The sequence below is a fragment of the Nematostella vectensis genome, chromosome 9 (assembly GCF_932526225.1).
Source record: "Nematostella vectensis chromosome 9, jaNemVect1.1, whole genome shotgun sequence".
NCBI lineage: Eukaryota > Metazoa > Cnidaria > Anthozoa > Actiniaria > Edwardsiidae > Nematostella > Nematostella vectensis.
In genome coordinates, this window is record NC_064042.1 from 8,417,442 (window position 1) to 8,439,028 (window position 21,587).

General features: G+C 42.4%; 3 protein-coding genes across 4 annotated transcripts; 2 read left to right on the forward strand and 1 right to left on the reverse strand.

Annotated features, from left to right (window-relative positions):
- Positions 1-122: 122 nt before the first annotated feature.
- LOC5515404 (putative serine protease K12H4.7) lies at positions 123-14,322 on the forward strand. Of its 2 annotated transcripts, XM_032385174.2 has the most exons (9): positions 125-777; positions 2,115-2,299; positions 5,145-5,328; positions 5,933-6,047; positions 11,142-11,343; positions 11,715-11,808; positions 12,285-12,402; positions 13,762-13,852; positions 14,035-14,322. In XM_032385174.2, the coding sequence occupies exons 1-9, from the start codon at positions 380-382 to the stop codon at positions 14,145-14,147; spliced, it is 1,500 nt and encodes a 499-aa protein (XP_032241065.2). In that variant the 5' UTR covers positions 125-379; the 3' UTR covers positions 14,148-14,322. The 2 variants fall into 2 exon arrangements, with proteins under 2 accessions (XP_032241066.2, XP_032241065.2); XM_032385175.2 differs by lacking the exons at positions 13,762-13,852; positions 14,035-14,322 and adding an exon at positions 13,574-13,696 and having other exon boundaries at positions 123-777.
- Positions 6,058-10,186, forward strand: LOC116619881. The gene is made up of 2 exons (XM_032385172.2): positions 6,058-8,291; positions 8,464-10,186. The coding sequence occupies exons 1-2, from the start codon at positions 7,123-7,125 to the stop codon at positions 9,371-9,373; spliced, it is 2,079 nt and encodes a 692-aa protein (XP_032241063.2). The 5' UTR covers positions 6,058-7,122; the 3' UTR covers positions 9,374-10,186.
- A 492-nt stretch (positions 14,323-14,814) lies between the features above and the next one.
- LOC116619880 lies at positions 14,815-21,571 on the reverse strand. Its single transcript, XM_048732800.1, has 5 exons — positions 19,883-21,571; positions 17,031-17,550; positions 16,180-16,301; positions 15,726-15,862; positions 14,815-15,308 (listed from the first exon to the last, which is right to left on the reverse strand). Exons 2-5 carry the CDS (start codon positions 17,540-17,542, stop codon positions 15,288-15,290), a joined length of 792 nt encoding a protein of 263 aa, XP_048588757.1. The 5' UTR covers positions 17,543-17,550; positions 19,883-21,571; the 3' UTR covers positions 14,815-15,287.
- Between the last annotated feature and the right edge of the window lie 16 nt (positions 21,572-21,587).

Here is a 21,587-nt window from a genome sequence, read left to right on the forward strand (position 1 = left end):
ATCTTAGTTTGCTAAGCTCTGATGGATTGAGGAATATTAAACCGCAACAGCTCATTCCTATATAGGAATAAACCTTGCAGACTATTTTTTTGTCTGCTCTACCCTACCCCTGTCTGTATTGTTGTTGTTTATCCCTCACATGAATAGCATGTGTTGTGACACCGTGTGTGAGCCCAACAGAAGTCTCTGTTCCGAGATAACTGCGAGTGTTCTCAGAGTTATCCTCATGTCACACGCTTTTTGCACTATTTTCTAGATGCATTAGGCCTTATATTTCTCCGTCAGCTGTAATTATCGAGGGTTTCTCGGCTTTTGGAACTGCCGCTTCCGGAAAAGCGCACTACTTCGTTTGACAGCACAGCGCGAACGGGTCAGAAATATGCGTTCAAATATCCAGCAATTCTTATTCTTCTTCACATTTCTCTTCACTGCATTTTATGAAGGTGAAGCTGTACGCTTGTATCTTGGCCGCCCGAAAGGAGGCATGCTTCAAGCACCTAAAATTCCACTGGGATTTTCTGCACCGCCAGAAAACTGGTTCATACAACGGCTTGATCACTTCGATGACTCTAACACCGAAACATGGAAACAGCGGTTTTATTACAACGACACTTTTCGCAAGACAAAAGACAGCCCGGTATTTCTCATGGTTGGAGGGGAAGGAGCTATCAGTCCTGTTTGGGTTTTGATTGGAAATATGATGAAATATGCCGAAGGATTTGGAGCAATGGCTTTCATACTGGAGCACCGGTTTTACGGGCAGAGTCACCCAAGAAGGTACTTAAATAAAAATCTCAATTTTCACTTTTGACCGTGTGAGGCGCAAACTAAATGCTAGCACTTCCGATGTGATCATTAATATGAGTATCACAGCCTAAGGGCAGAAATCAGGGGTGCATTCAGGATCTTTGAAATGCGGCTGGGGGAGGGGTATCATCCAAGAGGGGATATATTAAAAATATAATCTCTGGAGGTAAATTTGTAGATTCTGAGTTTTCTTTTCAAAATAATGAAGGTTATCAATGTTAGAAACAAAACAACGCCAATATTGCTGTGCTGGAACGATGGAATTTTTTTAAGGTTCCCTCAACACCATGATTTTTCTCTCATTATCAACACATTGGACCCCTCAGTCGGCCTGTACTGACCTTGAGAAGCACCCGCAACCCAAAAAATTCATAAATGTAAAATGAACACAACAAGATGAATATACTCAGACATCAGTCTAAGGGATAAATGGTCTTAAAGATATGCATCCAACCAAGGTGATAGCAACTACTCTTTAGCAAAATAATAGCTCAAGTTCTTTGACAAATTTCAAATCATACAAGGAAAAAATAAAGCAGAATCACCCCTCTCAACAAAACGGTCAAATTACCACACAAGGGAGATAGATCAGCAAACACAGCTAAAGAGACAAATAGATACCTTTATTCTGATCCTCCAGGTCCATTTCCATGGCACCAAAACACAATGTTCACTCCTTGAAAGCTTGTGAAACCACTTGGATATTATTACGGATTGCAAAGCATTCTGGGAGATCTGAGGAAAAAGTCACAAGGGGAGGGCCAGTCAACACTCCTCTCCCTAAAGCCAAACAAATCAATTCCAGGTCATACAGACCCAAAATAGCAGTCGAACAATTTTGGAATCAATTTGGTTTCAGAGAGACAGCATTTAGGAGAGTTGTGGTGATTCGATGGAAAATTATTTTCTCATCCAGGCAAAGATAAACAAGAGAGAAACACCATGAATCCACCTTTGCTTGCAAATATCCATAAGCACAACACTCAACTATTCCCCAATAGACTTCATGATGTCCTAGGACACTCTCCCATGCTCATAGCTTTATTTTTTTTATGAAAAATACAAGCAACCATCAATTTGTGCTCGTATAAGCACAGCGACAAGGGATCAAAAATGGGGCCGCAAAGCACTGTTGGAATGTTAGGATACCGCTGACTTGTTGCAGCTGTGTTTGACCTTGATGGGCTGTATAAAACTCAGAATAGGGGGAGGTATCTGTTTTCAGTCTGTTTTTTTTGTAAATTCAGCTCAAAAATATGCAGGAGTCAATGGGTTAATTTACACTCTTTTCTTTGTTTTATTTAAAGTGACATGAGTGATGCAAACCTCAAATACCTAAACAGTGAGCAGGCACTTGCAGACTTGGCTGCCTTTCGACAAGCCATGTCCGTCAAGTTCAACTTAACAGACAGCAAGTGGATTTCATTTGGCGGTTCCTACCCAGGCTCTCTTTCAGCATGGCTGAGACTCAAGTACCCTCATCTTATACATGGTACTACATTCAAAGGGATAGGGGCCAAGGAGGGGTCCTTATTAGCCTTTGTATGGGGGTCCCTGCAAGCCTACATGGTACTACATTCATAGGGATAGGGGCCAAGGAGGGGTCCTTATTAGCCTTTGTATGGGGCCCCCCTGCAAGCCTACATGGTACTACATTCATAGGGATAGGGGCCAAGGAGGGGTCCTTATTAGCCTTTGTATGGGGGTCCCTGCCAGCCTCCATGGTACTACATTCAAAGGGATAGGGGCCAAGGAGGGGTCCTTATTAGCCTTTGTATGGGGCCCCCCTGCCAGCCTCCATGGTACTACATTCAAAGGGATAGGGGCCAAGGAGGGGTCCTTATTAGCCTTTGTATGGGGGTCCCTGCCAGCCTCCATGGTACTACATTCAAAGGGATAGGGGCCGAGGAGGGGTCCTTATTAGCCTTTGTATGGGGGTCCCTGCCAGCCTCCATGGTACTACATTCAAAGGGATAGGGGCCAAGGAGGGGTCCTTATTAGCCTTTGTATGCCCCCCCTGCTAGCCTCCATGGTACTACATTCAAAGGGATAGGGGCCAAGGAGGGGTCCTTATTAGCCTTTGTATGGGCCCCCCTGCTAGCCTTACATGGTACTACATTCAAAGGGATAGGGGCCAAGGAGGAGTCCTTATTAGCCTTTGTAAGCCCCCCCCCCCCCCCCTGCCATCCTCAATGGTACTACATTCATAGGGATAGGGGCCAAGGAGGGTCCTTATTAGCCTTTGTATGGGGGCTCCCTGCCAGCCTCCATGGTACTACATTCAAAGGGATAGGGGCCAAGGAGGGGTCCTTATTAGCCTTTGTATGGGGCTCCCTTGCCAGCCTACATGGTACTACATTCAAAGGGATAGGGGCCAAGGAGGGTCCTTATTAGCCTTTGTATGGGGCCCCCTTGCCAGCCTACATGGTACTACATTCAAAGGGATAGGGGCCAAGGAGGGGTCCTTATTAGCCTTTGTATGGGGGCCCCTGCCAGCCTCCATGGTACTACATTCATAGGGATAGGGGCCATGGAGGGGTCCTTATTAGCCTTTGTATGGGAGTCCCCTGCCAGTCTTGCATGGTACTACATTCATAGGGATAGGGGCCAAGGAGGGGTCCTTATTAGCCTTTGTATGGGGGTCCCTGCCAGCCTCCATGGTACTACATTCAAAGGGATAGGGGCCAAGGAGGGGTCCTTATTAGCCTTTGTATGGGGGTCCCTGCCAGCCTCCATGGTACTACATTCAAAGGGATAGGGGCCAAGGAGGGGTCCTTATTAGCCTTTGTATGGCCCCCCCCCCCCTGCCAGCCTTGCATGGTACTACATTCAAAGGGATAGGGGCCAAGGAGGGGTCCTTATTAGCCTTTGTATGGGGGCCCCCTGCTAGCCTTGCATGGTACTACATTCAAAGGGATAGGGGCCAAGGAGGGGTCCTTATTAGCCTTTGTATGGGGGTCCCTGCAAGCCTACATGGTACTACATTCGAAGGGATAGGGGCCAAGGAGGGGTCCTTATTAGCCTTTGTATGGGGGTCCCTGCAAGCCTACATGGTACTACATTAAAAGGGATAGGGGCCGAGGAGGGGTCCTTATTAGCCTTTGTATGGGGGTCCCTGCCAGCCTCCATGGTACTACATTCAAAGGGATAGGGGCCAAGGAGGGGTCCTTATTAGCCTTTGTATGGGGGTCCCTGCAAGCCTACATGGTACTACATTCATAGGGATAGGGGTCAAGGAGGGGTCCTTTTTAGCCTTTGTATGGGAGTCCCTGCCAGCCTCCATGGTACTACATTCAAAGGGATAGGGGCCAAGGAGGGGTCCTTATTAGCCTTTGTATGGGGGTCCCTGCCATCCTACATGGTACTACATTCAAAGGGGTTGGGGCCAAGGAGGGGTCCTTATTAGCCTTTGTATGGGGGTCCCTGCCAGCCTTGCATGGTACTACATTCAAAGGGATAGGGGCCAAGGAGGGGTCCTTATTAGCCTTTGTATGGGGGGGGCCCCTGCTAGCCTTGCATGGTACTACATTCAAAGGGGTAGGGGCCAAGGAGGGGTCCTTATTAGCCTTTGTATGGGGGGGGGGGCCCTGCTAGCCTTGCATGGTACTACATTCAAAGGGATAGGGGCCAAGGAGGGGTCCTTATTAGCCTTTGTATGGGGCCCCCCTGCCAGCCTCAATGGTACTACATTCAATGGGATAGGGGCCAAGGAGGGGTCCTTATTAGCCTTTGTATGGGGGTCCCTGCTAGCCTTGCATGGTACTACATTCAAAGGGATAGGGGCCAAGGAGGGGTCCTTATTAGCCTTTGTATGGGGGTCCCTGCTAGCCTTGCATGGTACTACATATAAAGGGAAAGGGGCCGAGTAGGGGTCTTTATTAGTCTTTGTATGGGGGTCCCTGCTAGCCTTGCATGGTACTACATTTAAAGGCAAAAGGGGTGAGAGTACTTATTTGCAAATGCTACTATCCTATGATACTTTCATCATATACTTGGTACAAGCCACATTCTTGGATGAAGGGGCATAGAAAGGGCGTGGGGTATCCAAAAGCCTTGCTAAGGCTCAAGTACCATCTTCTTATGGATGGTACTGCTTTAAAGAAAAATGGGGATGCCAATATAGTCCGGATTTGTTGATAGGTTGTGGCTGGGGGGGGGGAGGTTTCCACAGATATAGATTCGTACCCACTAATTCTTTGTGGTTTCTCAATAAGTAAGACCCCATTGTAGTGGTTGAGGTGAGAAGCAGTTTCTGTAGCTTTCCCTAGCTACATGCCCAGTCTCAATCAAGGTAACCTCATCTTATACATGTGCCTAAATAGCCTGAATAATTTCAGGTGCTGTTGCATCAAGTGCTCCTGTGCTTGCCCAGCTTTACTTCCCCGAGTACCTAGAAGTGGTAACTGCGTCTCTAGAGACGACTGGGCCAGACTGTACCAAGAACATTGCTAATGCTACTGCTGTCATTGAGGAGTTGCTAGATGCTGATCAAGGAACCAAGAAATTGACTGACTTATTCAGGTTTGTTAGAAACTCTCATTGCTTAGCCTGGATGGTGCAAAAACTTTTGACACTGTTCATGAAGGACTAAGAAAGACTAAGATTTGGCATTGTTAATAAGACTAGACCAACTTTTATGAGAAGGTAACCACTAACCATACTCCTTTAGACAGAGGAAAAAAATGTATAGAAAGAGGAAAAATATATATAAGCTCAAGATTCCGCATACAAGGTGTTCCTCTGACCAAAAGCTTAATTCCAAATTTTGAAGATATGAAATTTAGATATATCCGAACAAAGTTGGCTTTATTTTTGATCAGAGCCCAACTTCTCCCTAAAAACGAGGAGAATTCATACTTTGAACATTTGAAAATTGCACTTCAAGCCTCATATCTCGAAGAAAAAAAAAATATTTTTGATATGTTGGTTTACATAACACAAGGAACCTCTATGCAAAAATTCAAGCTTACCAAACTTAACCAGACCCTATTTTGGGAAAAAAACCAAGTCAGCTGTGAGGGGCATAACAATAAGAATTGGGAAGAGTGAGAGGCCCTAAGCCAAAAACCATGTACCAAGATAATTTTGTGAGTGAATAAAACATCATTTGTTCCTTTCTTCAAAGGGTGTGTGAGCCTCTGAACAGAAGAAATGACAATGATGTGTCAACCTTCTCGTCAAACCTGGCAGGACTGTTTATGGGCGTGGTCCAGTATAATAAGGACAACAGGGCCTTTGAGGTGAGGTATACAGGTTATATGTCCCTTAATCATAAAGGAAAGGTAATGACAGTAGGCGTGGCTGTGTCCCAAACCGAATTTTCTTCTTGTTTTTGTATTGTACCCCCCCCTACAATATTTTGAGACCTCTAACTAAACAATAACCCCAAACTGTTTGAGTTAGCAGGAGTTTGAGAGCCGAGTTTGAGTTATCGGAGTTTCACTATTTCCAATCTTGGAATATTTTTCATTATTATTTTTTTTTTTTTGGCGTAATGGGGAACGAATTCAAAACCTGCTACAATCATTATAAATCTATAAATCTCATAAATCTTCGTTAAACTATAGTAAGCTGTCAGGGTGAACCACTGTATGTGTGGGTGGACAATAACATAACCTTGATTACATTAAATTGGACATTATAAAACGTGCATATGCATGTATTCGGCCACCATCGCAACCTTTGCTTGGCAGAAAAAAAAACAATATCCCGGTTTACTAAACAAAATATATGAATCAGTAACCAAATGCAGTCATGGAAGAACAAATTCCAAGCCTTTAACAAAATCAATGGTTTATAATCACTTTGAACGGGAATGGGTTAGTTTTTTCAACACCCGTTGCAGTACAAATTTAATAACTATTATTTGAAATAATAGCATAATGTTAAATTGTTAAATTAGTATTACAAGCTCAGCCTTATTTATATTCTATAGCCCGCCACACAAGGTGTGTACGTATTGGGTTTCTTTCTAAATTCACTTGGTGTTACCCAAGTATCTCTGACGTACTTATCAGGATTTGCCAGCTGGTAAAACCTGCTCAAAACCAGAGGCTTTTCTATCGCCCCTAAAATAAAATAAAAATCATTAATTTGGAGTTTTTAGGAGAAAGGATGTTTTGTACAGTGCTGATTTTGTTTTAGCTTTATCTTTAGCTTTGTTTTTTATTTATCAGGATACCATCAACGGAACAATGGTTTTTGAGTGCATTATACAGATTTCTAAATTAAAGGAGACATCCTAACGCATTATTGACGACGAATAGCGGAGCACAGAGTAATTAGGCGAGGCGAGGATTATAATTATTTGTTTGAATGCCCATTCTGACTGGAAAAAACTCAACGCTAAGTACACGGGAGTCTATCAATTGGTGGTCTTTTATTGTATATCAGTTAACGCAAGAAGAAAAGAAAACAGTCATCATTTTGTGCGGTAGGTCGAGGGCGAGTTGTTGCTACATTTCTGCTGTTCTCCATCATCTCCAGATATCCGCTAAACTCATCGCAGTTTACTGTTTATACTCGCACAGAGTCGCACTCACAGAAACACCCAGTGGAGAATTGCTCGACGTACCGAAGTGGCCCAGCGAATCTGTATATCTACTGCTTTCTGATACGCATTTGTTGCTTTGTTATCTGGTCGCCCTCTGTCTAAGAAAATACCATACCATGGGTACAAGTTCACCCCTCACCGCACAAATGGCGACTAAAGCCACCAGCGCAACTACATCTGCCACAGACTACATGTCAGGACCGACCCAGGAACGACGCATCATCATTCAGAGTTCCCTACTCGTCCTTCTCATGATTTTTGGTATTCTCATGAATGGTTCCATGTGCGCGCTCTTCGTCCGATTCAAGAGCATGCGAAACGTCGTTAAACTTGGACTTGTTCTCGACTTGGCGATTGTCGAGCTACTCGACGTCATGGTGAACATTCCACTGTTCATGGATTACTACCTCTTCACCCAGAAACGCAACTTGACCATAGAGTTGCGCTGGTATACGGTTCTTTTTCATCGGTATTTTCTCTTAAATGATCTCTTCACACAACTCGGGCTGACCCTCGACTGCCTACTTGGAGTCCGGTACGGATATCGCTACGACTATCGAAAAACAACTAGGAATATCCTGGTTTATATCTTCATGAAATGGGTCGTGTTATTTATCTTACTTCTATCTTTCTCCCTCGACGATTATGGGCAAGACTTTGGGGAGATCGTCAGTGATGAAGTTTACCAGCGCGTGCTGTTTGGTCCAAGGCAGATAATCTGGAAAGTGGTGATACCCGCAACACTTGGCACGAGCGCGCTGTTTATCCTGCTAACGACTTGTGTGATAAAGAAAAGTAGGGATGACATTAAGCGGCGATATGGACTCAGGGTGTTCGGCCGAGGAAGTAAGGATCACAGCAAGGCATTGGCTACTTTGGTCATCAATATGGCAATGCAGACAGCTCTAAGAATTCCTGCAATAACCTACAGGTACAACATATTAAAGGGAGAACCTTAAAAACACGTTTTAACGCGTTATTTGTAATTAATCTGTAAATGTTTTTTTTTTCATTCTATTCTCCCCATTTAAATTTATTTTCAGTCCTTATTTTCTGTTCTTGTAAAAAGCCAAGCCTACTACTGTAATCTCCCTTTTTAACAGCTACATCGCGATCAAAGGCGACATAGAAAATGACCGTTGGTATGCGTTCAGCGCCTACTTCTTCCTCTTCGCCTCCAGCAGTCTGATGCCAGTCATCTTCTACTCTCGCGCCATGCGATTCCGCCGGGCTTTACTCCAATTCCTGCGGCATCCCTGCAAAGCGAGCTCTTACCTGGATCACGTGGCAAGCTTGGGCGTAACTATGCACCGCAATGGCATGGACATGAAGGTCAAGGTCATTTGCAAGGGAGTAAGAGGGGATATTGGGGGCGGAGTAAGACTTGAGTGGGACAGCCGTGTCTTCAGTAACACCCCAAGCAGAGAACAGACGCTCGCTACAGATACTTCTATTCGCAGCTCACGTGGTAATATCTCGACTGATTCCAGCATGCTGAGGAGCCGGAGCGCCACAAGTGTTGATGTCATTAGAGTTGTAGAAGCGGCGGAATATAGTATTAATGTGATTGGGGATGATGCGCCCCCTTGTCAGGGGAGGATAGAGGCTGTTGGTAGTGTTGGTGTGATTGGGGATGATGCAGCCCCTTGTCAGGGGAAGGTAGAGGCTGTTGTTCGTGTTGGTGTGATTGGGTGTAAGGCGCCCCCTTGTCAGGGGAAAATAGTGGCTGTTGACATTACTGGTGTGATTGGGTGTAAGGCGCCCCCTTGTCAGGGGAAAATAGTGGCTGTTGATATTACTGGTGTGATTGGGTGTAAGGCGCCCCCTTGTCAGGGGAATATAGTGGCTGTTGGTAGTGTTGGTGTGATTGGGGATGCTTCGGCCCCTTGTCAGGGGAATAAAGGGGCTGTTTGTAATGATGGTGTGATAGGGGGTGAGATTGCCCCGTGTAAAGACGTCAATATAGAAATTTTTACGATTGAAGGAGAGCTTACATATGACACGAAGTTCTAGGTAGTCACCGAATTTTATGAAACTATTAATGGTGATGACAATCATGATGACGATAAAATGTTAATCGTTGAGTAATACCATGATCACCTCGGATTTGTGTTTTCTAAGGGAAAATTTATACTAGCGAAATTCGAAAACAACAGATAGCTCTAAATTTCCCTTATGAATGATGAATTTAGTTTCGGGACTTCAACTAATCATCCCTCGGTTGCGGGTACAATTACTCACTAAATTCTCCCGTGCCATAATAATTTTAAAGACGCCGTTTCCTGTTTAATTATTTATTTTCCGTAGTCTGTCAGCTACCCTCATCACGCTTTTTTCTTTCTTTTTCATATGCTTATATCATGGATGTAGAAAGAGACTGCTAGATTTTCTCCGGGCGGGATACTAGATGTCATTTTTAAGACGAAATGTGTTCCTACGTTACAAAAGGCGCGCCATTCGCTTTGTCGCACTCTTTTTCTGCCCATGCTTATATCTTTTTGTCGCGATGAAATAAACTAAATAAATAAATTGTTTAGTTGATTCGTTTTTAAAGTCCAAACTAACTACAGGGCTGAAACCGAATACCTTATTACACCTAATTTTCGCGTCATTACATTTCGCGAATCTCGCGATTTTAAAAGATTCGCGAAAATAAAGTGACGCAAAAATTAAGTGTCGCGAAAATTAGGATGCGCGTGAGTACACAAGAATCCTTTGGGGGAATATTGGCCGTTTATTAAGTTTTATGAAAACACCTTGTCTATTTAGCCATCTAATGTACATATAGTACGGTAAGGGGTTGAGTTGGACTTTTATGAAACTAAATTTAGCCCACACATCTTTTTGTTACAAATTGTTTCAGTTTTGACAGCACATTTTAATTCCCCTTGTTTGGCTTGATTTTACTTTTTCGAAATCGCGAAATCGCGAAAATAAAGTGATCTGGTTTTTACTAAAATAGGAAAATCGCGAAAATAAAGTGGCGCGAAGTAGCGAAATTTTGACGTCGCGAAAATTAAGTGTAATAAGGTAATCTACTAGTTTCATTCCTCCAGTAACCATAATAAGCTCCCATGTGAAAGAAATCTGGGGTGCTATACAACAGATTGCCATTGCTAAAAACAAAGTCTTGCGAAACTGCATTCTCTGTCTTAAAGAATGAGCATCAATTTAATTAAAAAGGATGGTTCTGTTGAAATTACCAAACGACGCCTGGATACGCCAATAAACAGAAAAGAAAAAAAAGAGATCTATCCAATAACTCCTAGAACTCTAGACGCCACAGAGCTTCTGATATCTGCGCTATAAACATTTGTTTAACAGTGTATTTGACAGGTCTTTCCGCATTATTAAAATAAATAAATATGCTTAATTGTTGTGGCTTCGTCTTTTTACTCTCTTAACCATACACATTCCAAGCTAACAGAAAGGGAAGTAGATATCTGCGATATAAACATTTGTTTGACAGTGTATTTGTCAGATCTTTCAGCATCATTAAAATAATAATAATAAATATGATACATTGTTATGCCTTTGTCTTTTTACTCTCACCACGCACTTCCGTAGCTACCCGAAAGGGGGAAGCGTGTCTCTTCAGAAAAATAGAAATTTTGCGAAATATGCAATTAAATCCCGTTACCCTCCAGCGATGCATACGGAATGACACGTATCTCCCCTCCCCCGGCAAAATGTATGGTGCCTCATCTGCCTCATTTATCCCCTCGAACGTCTTATCGTGTTTAAAAATGGTGTAACATTTTTATCGTTTATTTTGTAACAGGGCGTACCGGGGACTAACATCACCATAGCAACCGTCTGTGGCATAATGAATGACAAGTCCCTTGGCCCCGCCCTGATGAGATACGCAAAGCTGAACTCACTTATCCTTGACACTTATGGCGAGAAATGCCTAGACGCCAGCTACCAGAACGCTATCAACTCCCTCCGCAATGTATCATGGGACAGTAGTGCTGCCGAAGGAGGTTAGTAGCCAGCCACAGGGAACCCATGCCATGTTACTGGACTAATAGAAACTTATAGTTACAATTTCTTTAACCTTTTGCTGTTGGGAGTGCGCAGTAGTCACTGGGAACCCAAATATATAGGGCCAGGCTTTTGTATTACTAGATACCAACTCTTGCTATTGTAAATAAAATACAATTTCTTACTGTCGTATATATATATATATATATATACAGTTCCTTGCTATCGCATTGAAACAGATATCCTATAGATACAAATTATTATATCGTATAGATTCGGCTTCTTGCCATCGTCGATACGGTTTCTTGCTATCGAATGGATATCTTACCAAAGTAGAGGTTCCTCTATTATTAATAGCCACGTCTTTCAGGTCGTCAATGGACCTATCAGACTTGTACCGAGTTTGGATTCTACCAGACCACAGATTCGGATAACCAACCATTTGGGAAACGATTCCCTCTCAAGTAAGACTGTCATGACATCGTTCTATATCCAGTTTGATTTCAATGGTTTCAACATCGCAGGCCAAAGGCCGGCCATATTTATAACTATCATAACCACCAAGTTTATTACTAGTCCCGATTATATGTTTTTCGCTGATCGCATGTTCACAGTTCGTACCGACTACGTATCTTGAAATGATCGTTTGTTCGTACAGGCCCGTTGCCAGGGCTCGTTCACCCAATTAGCGGACCATTTTCTCTTAGATGGTCACTTTTCCTAGTTTGCAATGGTACTCGACAGTTTTCTTTAAATTGGGCAGACCTTCCAGTCAAGTTGGATGGTTCAACCGGGTCTGTCGTAACTAACCACATATCCGTAACTAATCACATTTGACCTAACACTTAGTTTTACTTATTATATGGTCGAAGTCAAATGTTTTTTAACACATCACATATATTTTTAACATTAATCACATTATCCACTGTGCTCTTATCAGGTACTCTATTCAGCAGTGCATGGACGTGTTTGGGGAAGCATTCAACAGTTCTAACCTCGCTAGCGGAATAAGGCAAACCAACACTAACTATGGCGGCAAGGGCATCGCCTCGAGCAGGGTCAGTTTTTTATACGGGCTGAGTCTAAGCCAGAGATCGCAAAGACTGGGTATGCATTAGAACCTCGCTTGGTCGAATGGAAACAAAGATCAGTTCGGGTTAACAAATTATTGGGGTTGATTTTAAACAAAACCGCAACGGTATATCTCTTTCTTCTCGTGATCTCCCATGGTCTATCTCTTTTCTTTTGCAGCTTCTTATGAGTCTACCTCCTTCTCCTTTGTTTCTTCCAGATTGTGTTTCCTAAACGGTCTATCTCTGTCTGCTTTGTTTCTTCCAGATTGTGTTTCCTAAACGGTCTATCTCTGTCTGCTTTGCTTCTTCCAGATTGTGTTTCCTAATAAATTTATGTCTGTCTTCTTTGTTTCTTCCAGATTGTGTTTCCTAAACGGTCTATCTCTGTCTCCTTTGTTTCTTCCAGATTGTGTTTCCTAAACGGTCTATCTCTGTCTGCTTTGCTTCTTCCAGATTGTGTTTCCTAATAAATTTATGTCTGTCTTCTTTGTTTCTTCCAGATTGTGTTTTCTAAACGGTCTATCTCTGTCTGCTTTGTTTCTTTCAGATTGTGTTTTCTAATGAATTTATGTCTGTCTCCTTTGTTTCTTCCAGATTGTGTTTCCTAAACGGTCTATCTCTGTCTCCTTCGTTTCTTCCAGATTGTGTTTCCTAAACGGTCTATCTCTGTCTCCTTTGTTTCTTCCAGATTGTGTTTCCTAAACGGTCTATCTCTGTCTCCTTTGTTTCTTCCAGATTGTGATTCCTAAACGGTCTATCTCTGTCTGCTTTGTTTCTCCCAGATTGTGTTTCCTAAACGGTCTATCTCTGTCTGCTTTGTTTCTTCTTGATTGTGTTTCCTAAACAGTCTATCTCTGTCTGCTTTGTTTCTCCCAGATTGTGTTTCCTAAACGGTCTATCTCTGTCTGCTTTGTTTCTTCTTGATTGTGTTTCCTAAACAGTCTATCTCTGTCTGCTTTGTTTCTTCCACATAGTGTTCCCTAATGAATTTGTCTGTCTCGTTTGTTTCTTCCAGATTGTGTTTCCTAAACGGTCTATCTCTGTCTCCTTTGTTTCTTCCAGATTGTGTTTCTTAAACAGTCTATCTCTGTCTCCTTTGTTTCTCCCAGATTGTGTTTCCTAAACTGTCTATCTCTGTCCCCTTTTTTTCTTCCAGATTGTGTTCCCTAATGAATTTATGTCTGTCTCCTTTGTTTCTTTTAGATTGTGTTTCCTAAACGGTCTATCTCTGTCTCCTTTGTTTCTTCCAGATTGTGTTTCCTAAACGGTCTATCTCTGTCTCCTTTGTTTCTTCCAGATTGTGTTTCCTAAACGGTCTATCTCTGTCTGCTTTGTTTCTTCCAGATTGTGTTCCCTAATGGGTCTATCGACCCCTGGCACGCCCTGGGCATTATCAAGGACGTCAGCGATACAGAGCAGGCCGTGTTTATCCAAGGTAAGCACTAAACGCCGAGTCCAGCCAGCTACAAAACGCCACAGAGACATAATGCCCCTCTGTGTTTTATTAATCCAAAATATTACAAACTGTGAACGTTATCCCACTGTCACCTTTTGTCATTGTACATCCTATTTGTCGTTATCAAAAGGACATTATCTTTGTGGTTTTCTACCCAACAGGAACAGCGCACTGTGCAAATATGTATCCGGAAAGCGATAGCGACTCGCCACAGCTTAAGCAAGCGCGTGAGGTGATCAAACAGCACATCGCCAAGTGGCTGATAAGTGGATGAGGGATGATAAAAAGGTTAGGTGTTAGTGGAGGGGACGTAGACCAGTAATGTTAGACGGAAACATTGATCGATAGGATCATCCCATCATCATTATCATCATCACTAATATGATTATCATAATCCTCATAATTATATTTACCGCCACAACACCACCGCCAGCATCACCATCATCATCCCATCACCACCATCATCATCAACACTATCACCATAACCACAATCACCATTACCATAACCATAACCATCACCATAACTACCATCACCATCATCATCACCATCATCATCATCATTATCACCATCACCACCACCACCACCATCACCACCACCATCACCATCGCCACCAACATCACCACCACCACCACCATCACTACAACATCACCATCATCATCACAACCATCACCACCACCATCACCACCACCATTACCATCACCATCACCACCACCATCACCATCATTATAATGACCATAATCACCACCACTAACATCATCATCATCATCATACCACCGCATTTATCACCACCATAATCATCACGTCTTAGCCCCCATTTATTGACCATCATAGATAGCCGCAGCTTAATTCCATCGCGATTGCAACAATGTAATAGGACAGGGTATCCAATTTAAGGGAGAATTCCTCCCCTGCTCTCGCATAATGGTAGGAGTGACCCATGTACGGCGTCTTAATTTTATTGTGACTGAATACAATAGATGGATATGATTACCTACGTACAGTGAGACTCTTCCTCTGTCTATGTCTATACAAAAGTGTTGAATATGTATATAACATGTACAGGCTGACGTATTGACCGCTCTGTTCAATTTTGACGGCTGCAAATGCAGAGCCGCAGCAGGCCACGTAAGATGGGGATTGGGGCACAATACAGAAACATTAAGAAAATATGGGGGGGGGGGCACAGCCACGCCCCTTCTGGTCATTCTTCTTCTTATTTTTAAATATTAGGGGGGGGGGGGCACATGCCCCAGTGCCTCACCCCCTGCTACAGCCCTTAAAAGTGTATTCCCTGTATTTTATCTTTCTCTCGATTTTACCATCCCTAGATTTTGATCTGATTTATCTATCTAGTAGTTTACATAATCTACTTGTTTTCCACTAATACTTGTGTCGCCGTTGCGCTTGCTTGGACTATTTTGGGCGTTTTTCAAGCTTAAAATAAAACGAAGACATACCCATCAGAAACTCTGTGATAATTTTCACTTCAAATTTTAAAATGACCCATTTAATATTTTCAGGGGCGGATCTAGCTTTTTTCTAAACGGGGGGTTTGGCTCATTGACAAAGGGAAAGGGGGTAATTTTTTGTTACATATTGCTTTCTGCCAGCTCAAAATCTAGGTATTATCCACCATGTGGATAATATACTCAAAATCAAAGTTTTCTCTCTGGTGCATAAATTAAAAGACCCATTGAACAATACCCCACAAGCCCTATCAAATTTAGTTTTACCTTCATCGGAAATACATGGTCATAACAGTTTTCGCGCTTTCTGAAATAAATCTTAAAAACCAATTTTCGCCCGTGCAAATGTATGCGAGTTCCCTTTAAATTTCAGTTAATCTCTCACCTTTTTGCGCACTAAGACGGTCAACACAAACACGACGGTGATTCCGAGCATGCCGGCAAAGCCGTACGCGAAAAACATTAATAGCGTGGGCGCGGTCGATCCCGTCGGTGATCCGGCTTTCTCTTGTTCGACGCTCTCTGAAAGATATGATTCAAATTTTCTCCGATTCCTACTACACTATGGAGGTTTAAAAACCAAGCTGTATCTTTTACAGGGTAGCGTGTCATGCATCGGTGCGCGGTAATACATACGGTAGTGCAATGAAATGTCCATATAACGGACATCAATGAATCGGACAACGTCTATGTCCTCTACATCCTCTACATAACTGACACTTTCCTGAGTCGCAAATTCAAAGTTTTCATTCAATCTCCATCAATAGAAGCCCAATTAGCGGGGGAAGGAGGGCAATGTCCAGCTGACACGCCCAAGGAGTAGCTTTTGGGAGCATTACCTTGGATGACCGGCGCTCTATAGGAGTATGACTTAATCTTGAATGGCGCTCCTCCTATAGCTGATCCAAGGTTTCCGGTAAACGTTGAGTAGGATACGCGGGCCTGCTTCCTGGTGTAGACACTAGAAATGAACATAAAGTTGTAACTCGAATGCATAGTTTTATACCTCGACTATTTTGCCTATACGGTTTCCGATTCCATAAAGTAATTCAAGACTCCATCATCAAGGAATCTAGGGTAAGTCCTTCCTTTGTTTTAAAGATAGTTCTCTCTAACCCTTTCCGTGAACACTGTTTCTATTATCGCTTGAAGGGTTTTTAAAGAGGCTTAGTCAGCCACACCTTTGTTATTGTTTTCCTTAAGTATTGGAATACAATTTATGCCATATAATCGATATTTAAACAAATGTTTTACATTTCATTTACCGCAACATCCTCCCCAAATCCTCCATGGAAATGAATGCTTTCTCACTCTAGTATTATGCTAGTATGACAAAATAGGGGCTGACGTGGCTACTATATAAAGGGGCGATTTGGGTGCGAGTCTATCAGATAGGATTCACCGTAACCGACGGAAGAGATATTGTTAACTGTTACTGTTAAACACCATGACATTGACGGATCTAAGGTTAAACAGGTGCCAATAAAACCAATTCCGCGATGTTTTGTGAAGAACAAGCAGATAAGCTATTCCCAGCAACCCCCTCTCCCGTAGCAATGATGTGTTGGTGTAAAGGGCTCTTCGATCTTCCTCGTGGAGGGGGGAGGGAGTTCAACGGTCTATCGGTTCTATCGAAACTATCGGTTAATTTGAAATGCCCACGATTGTAGTCATATACATTCAGTCTTACCTAAAACTTGTGATCACACTTCCTTTCGTGAAGCCTTTCACTTGGGTCCCAATATACCCCTCAACGTCTTTGTAAACTTCGTCGCTCCAAGACACAAACTTCGCCTCCGTGTCCTTATACGCGCTCGACTCTGGATTCTTCAGATCTTCAGTAAACGTCATGTCTATCGTAACGGAACCGGCGAACTCGTCTTGCAGCTCGGCTGTCGTCGTCTCTGCATGCTGAATCGTAGACGACTCCGTTTGTGGTGCAGTTGGTGCTGTGTTGCCTGCCTGCGTTGTCGTTGTCGTTATCGTTGTCGTTGTCGTTATCGTTGTCGTTGTCATTGCCGTTGTCGTTGTAACATTCCCCCCTCCGTCGCCTCCAATCCCCCCACCGCTTCCTTTATTCCCCACACCTTTTCCAACTCCATTTCCTTGGCCGTTATTTCCGTTGTTTCCTTGTTGACAGCTTGTTTGTAAAGCCATAAAGGCAAGCATTATAACGAATACTACAAGAAGCCTCGTGTACATCTTTTATACTGTGTGAAATAAACAAAAAGGGGAATACGTTATAGACGTGTTTAAAACATCTCAGCCCCCTTTCAGCCGATTACTTGATATATTTCTTCAGCCACACAGCACACAAGCCGTATGTATTTCATTATGCTGACTTAGAATAAAGAAATGTAAAATGTATTAGTGTTGTAGCCCCTTAAAAGGCAATTGCTCGATATCGGTCTTTATAACTTTGTATCCAGGATGAAGAGAGGAGAGCGTGTAACCCATCCTCGGGGACCCAGGGCGTCGCGGAGATCGGGCACACAGGGAGCGCGGCGCGAGAAAGAAACAAGCTGAAAGACGGCCTGGGCAGACTCCAGCAGATCGTGAGACTTTTACCAAACCGAGCAGGCTTTGTTATTTAGGTGTTTGTGAAGTGTTTCTGAGCGTGAGGTCTGTCTGCTTTTCAAATTCACAAGGATCGCTCTGATTGGTCTCATTTTAATTTAATTATAAAATGAGACCAATCAGAGAGTGAGTTTGATTTAGTTTTTAGAAATGGGTTTTACAGAGCAGTTGCCCAGGGTGCTTTCAGCCTGTTTCTTTCTCGCGCCGCGCTCCCTGTGTGCCCGATCTCCGCGACGCCCTGGGTTCCCGAGGATGCGTGTATAAGCATTCTCAGAGCATCAGCGCTCTGAATACTTGATGATATTAGCAGTAATAAGTTGAACATCATATCTATCAGACATTCGCTCTTTTTGTTTTATAAGAACCTCTTTCACGAGAGAACGTCCAGCCTGAGATTTCGCCAAACTCTAAGAACATGCTAGAACATGATTAGTTAGCTGCATGCAAAATAATATTTTCGTATTGTGATGCGTCCTAAAATGCAGGAACATAAAATTGTGCTCATAATAACAACCATAAACATAATTGTTTTTGATAGTATTTGTAATTCTATTTTTAATAATTTGTGTAGTATCACATGTTTATACACTGAAATTTAAGATCCCTTAAGAACATTTCCAGCCTTCAAATACTCTAAAAATAAGAACGGCCCAGCCTCAACTAAAAATAGACTTTTTTTTAAATAAAAAAGAATGTATTCTAGAGGACAAAGTTTTTTAGGCAACAACTTTAAATGCGATTTGCTCTCGGAAAAATATGATAAAAAATAATAAAATATATACCAAAAACGTAATTACCGTTTTTTTTCGTGAAACGAGATTTGGCCGTTCTCTCACTGTCGAGAAACGTGAAATCGGTCCATTCCGACGTCCGTAAAACGTGATTGAACTCTCCCCGTGAAACCGGGAAAACTTGATTGAACTCTCCTCGTGAAACCGTGAAACGTGATTGAACTCTCCCAGTGAAACCGTGAAACGTGATTGAACTCTCCCAGTGAAACGTGATTTAGCTCAATTCTCAATTTAGCTGAATTTATAGATCGTAATTCTCGATAGAGGTAATTCTCTTACTATTGGCTATCATATTGTATATATATTCTAAAATTTAAGAACATCGTTAAGAACATATTCAGCCTTAAAATGTCCCACAAAGAAAAGCCCAGCCTCAACTGAAAGTTAGACGTTCTTATAAAAAAGAGTGCATTTACTCATTAATCATTTTATTCTGCAAACTTATTGTCAAACAAACACGATGAAAATGTTACAACTCTACATAAAAAAAACATAGATAATTGTAATCACACACATAAACCATGCCCGTGCCCAGGATTTCTCTTGGGGTGGGAAGGGTGGGGGGGTCGAGCGAAATCCGAAAAAGTGGACCTAATTTATAGTTTTGTCTACAAATAGCACGTCTATTGAGAACCAAAAGTGGACTTTCAGTGGTTGTTGGGGGGTGCGTTCGCAGCCCCTGCACCCCCCCTCCCCCCTGGGTACGGGCCTGTAAACACACGAGCATGTCAAGGACCCAGGCTAACCGGCCTTAAATACATTTATCCGTCATTTAGCGAAATGTGGAAGACTGAACGAAAGCAAGGAAAGCCCTTCAAGTAAATGCAATCCAAAACGACCGATTTGTAAATAAATCCCCCTATTTGCGCAACTGAAAGCTGAGTTGGCGTAAAATTTAGTTCATCGCAGTTTTTCTGCCGTTAAAATACACACAAAAAATGTCCTCCACAGTCGTGTTGATAAGCATAGGCAATATTTATCCAGGAGGAAAAAAGTTTAGATTTAGAACCTAACAACCCTTCGTATTTTTTTGGACACAAAAAGGTTCTGTCTGAAATGCGCATCTCTTAACTTTAGTATTACTTATAAAAAGCCCTATAAAATAACATCACATCCTTGTCCTGTGCTAGTTAGCTCACTCGATGTCTTAAATCACGGTTCTATAGCTACTAACCTTCCCTTTAAAAGTCAGAGAACCGAGATTTATGCACCTGCTCACCTCGAGGATTCATTAGCACTGAACTAGAAACCAGCCTTTTTGATTTAAAACTGGTAGAGCTTTAATAAATTATTTATCCCAACTATTATCTGCTACGCGAGCCATATAAATAGTCTCTTTAGAGGAAACAAGGTTTTTTTTTATTATTCAAGTCGCCAATACATTGGGCGTCAATTAACGTAGTGTGATCATAGATTTGTGAATAGCGCTAAAAAGGATAGAAAGATATTGCGGACGTTTCGAGGCTCCTGGCTCAGCGTCTAATTGCAACGGGAGTTTTGAGTTGACAGTAGGCTCTGGTGAAGGAGCTAAACATCTATCCTTTTAGCGCTTTTTACAAATCTATAATCATATACTACCTCTTCTTTTACCTAGCGCTACCAGGCACATACAACAAGTCGTTGCATTTTTTACACGTCAATTAAATAAAACACTTTCTCGAGTTTTGTTTGTTTTGGATACAATGTGATTTCAATATGTAACCCTTCTATAAGCCCACACGCTGTTGTGATAATCATGATCTGTTTTCAAAAGCAGAACAAAATAAACTTCAACTTAAACGACACTTTTGAAACGCATGACTCGAAGCTTTGGCGGAGAAAATGAAGAACGGCGGTATGCAATACAAAGTACAGAAGAAGTACAAAGTAAAGTACATAAGTGACTAGAATTTTTGTCCTTTATATAATCAATCCCTTACACACAGGTCGTTTTTATTAGAGTTATAATAACATTGGTCTCGTGATGCGTTCCTATATATGCGAATCCCGTCTCAATGAGGGGCCGTCCACACTAACACGGATTCGTTTTGATACGTTTAGGGCCTTCCGTCCACACTAACACGGAGGTCGGATCCAGCGATTTCGGATAATTTTGAAAACGCTGTTGAAAGTGAATTAAAATGAATCCGTTTACTTTGGTCCGTAGTGTGGACGGTCGAATCCGTATCAAAATGAAAACGATGGCGTCATATCGCAGGAGCGCGCTATTTTGGGTATGCACATATACAAAAAATGACGTCGCCCTGTACCTTTCAGCGTTTTCAAACGTTTGAATCCGTGTTAGTGTGGACGGCTAGATCCAGGCGAACACGATGCGAAAACGATAGTGTGGACGCGAATCAAGTGATGCGTTTTCGGCGAAACGAATCCGGATATTTTTCGGATCCGTGTTAGTGTGGACGACTAGATCCAGGCGAACACGATGCGAAAACGATAGTGTGGACGCGAATCAAGTGATGCGTTTTCGGCGAAACGAATCCGGATATTTTTTGGATCCGTGTTAGTGTGGACGACTCCTGAATTGGCAGCACAAAAACAAATCAATCAACTTGCAATCTTTTTTAATTTCAATCAAAGATGTGTAGCGTTAGGCAACTTTTGATACATTAAATGTATCAAAATTCCCAATCATGTTACCCTTTTCTAAAGCAATTTCAATTGGCTGCTGGGAAAGTGTCATTTCATTGGTCAGATACTCCCGTCCTCATAAACATACATAATCTAGATATTACTGTCGAATCCGTTGTATCGCGACCCGCGTTATCAAAACACGATTTGTTTTGGTTTTCTGTTCCGTCAGTGGTCGAGAGATGTTGCAAAAATCTGATCACTTTATAATAATTTGACTGGCGGAACAAAAAAATCCCAAAAGACAAAGA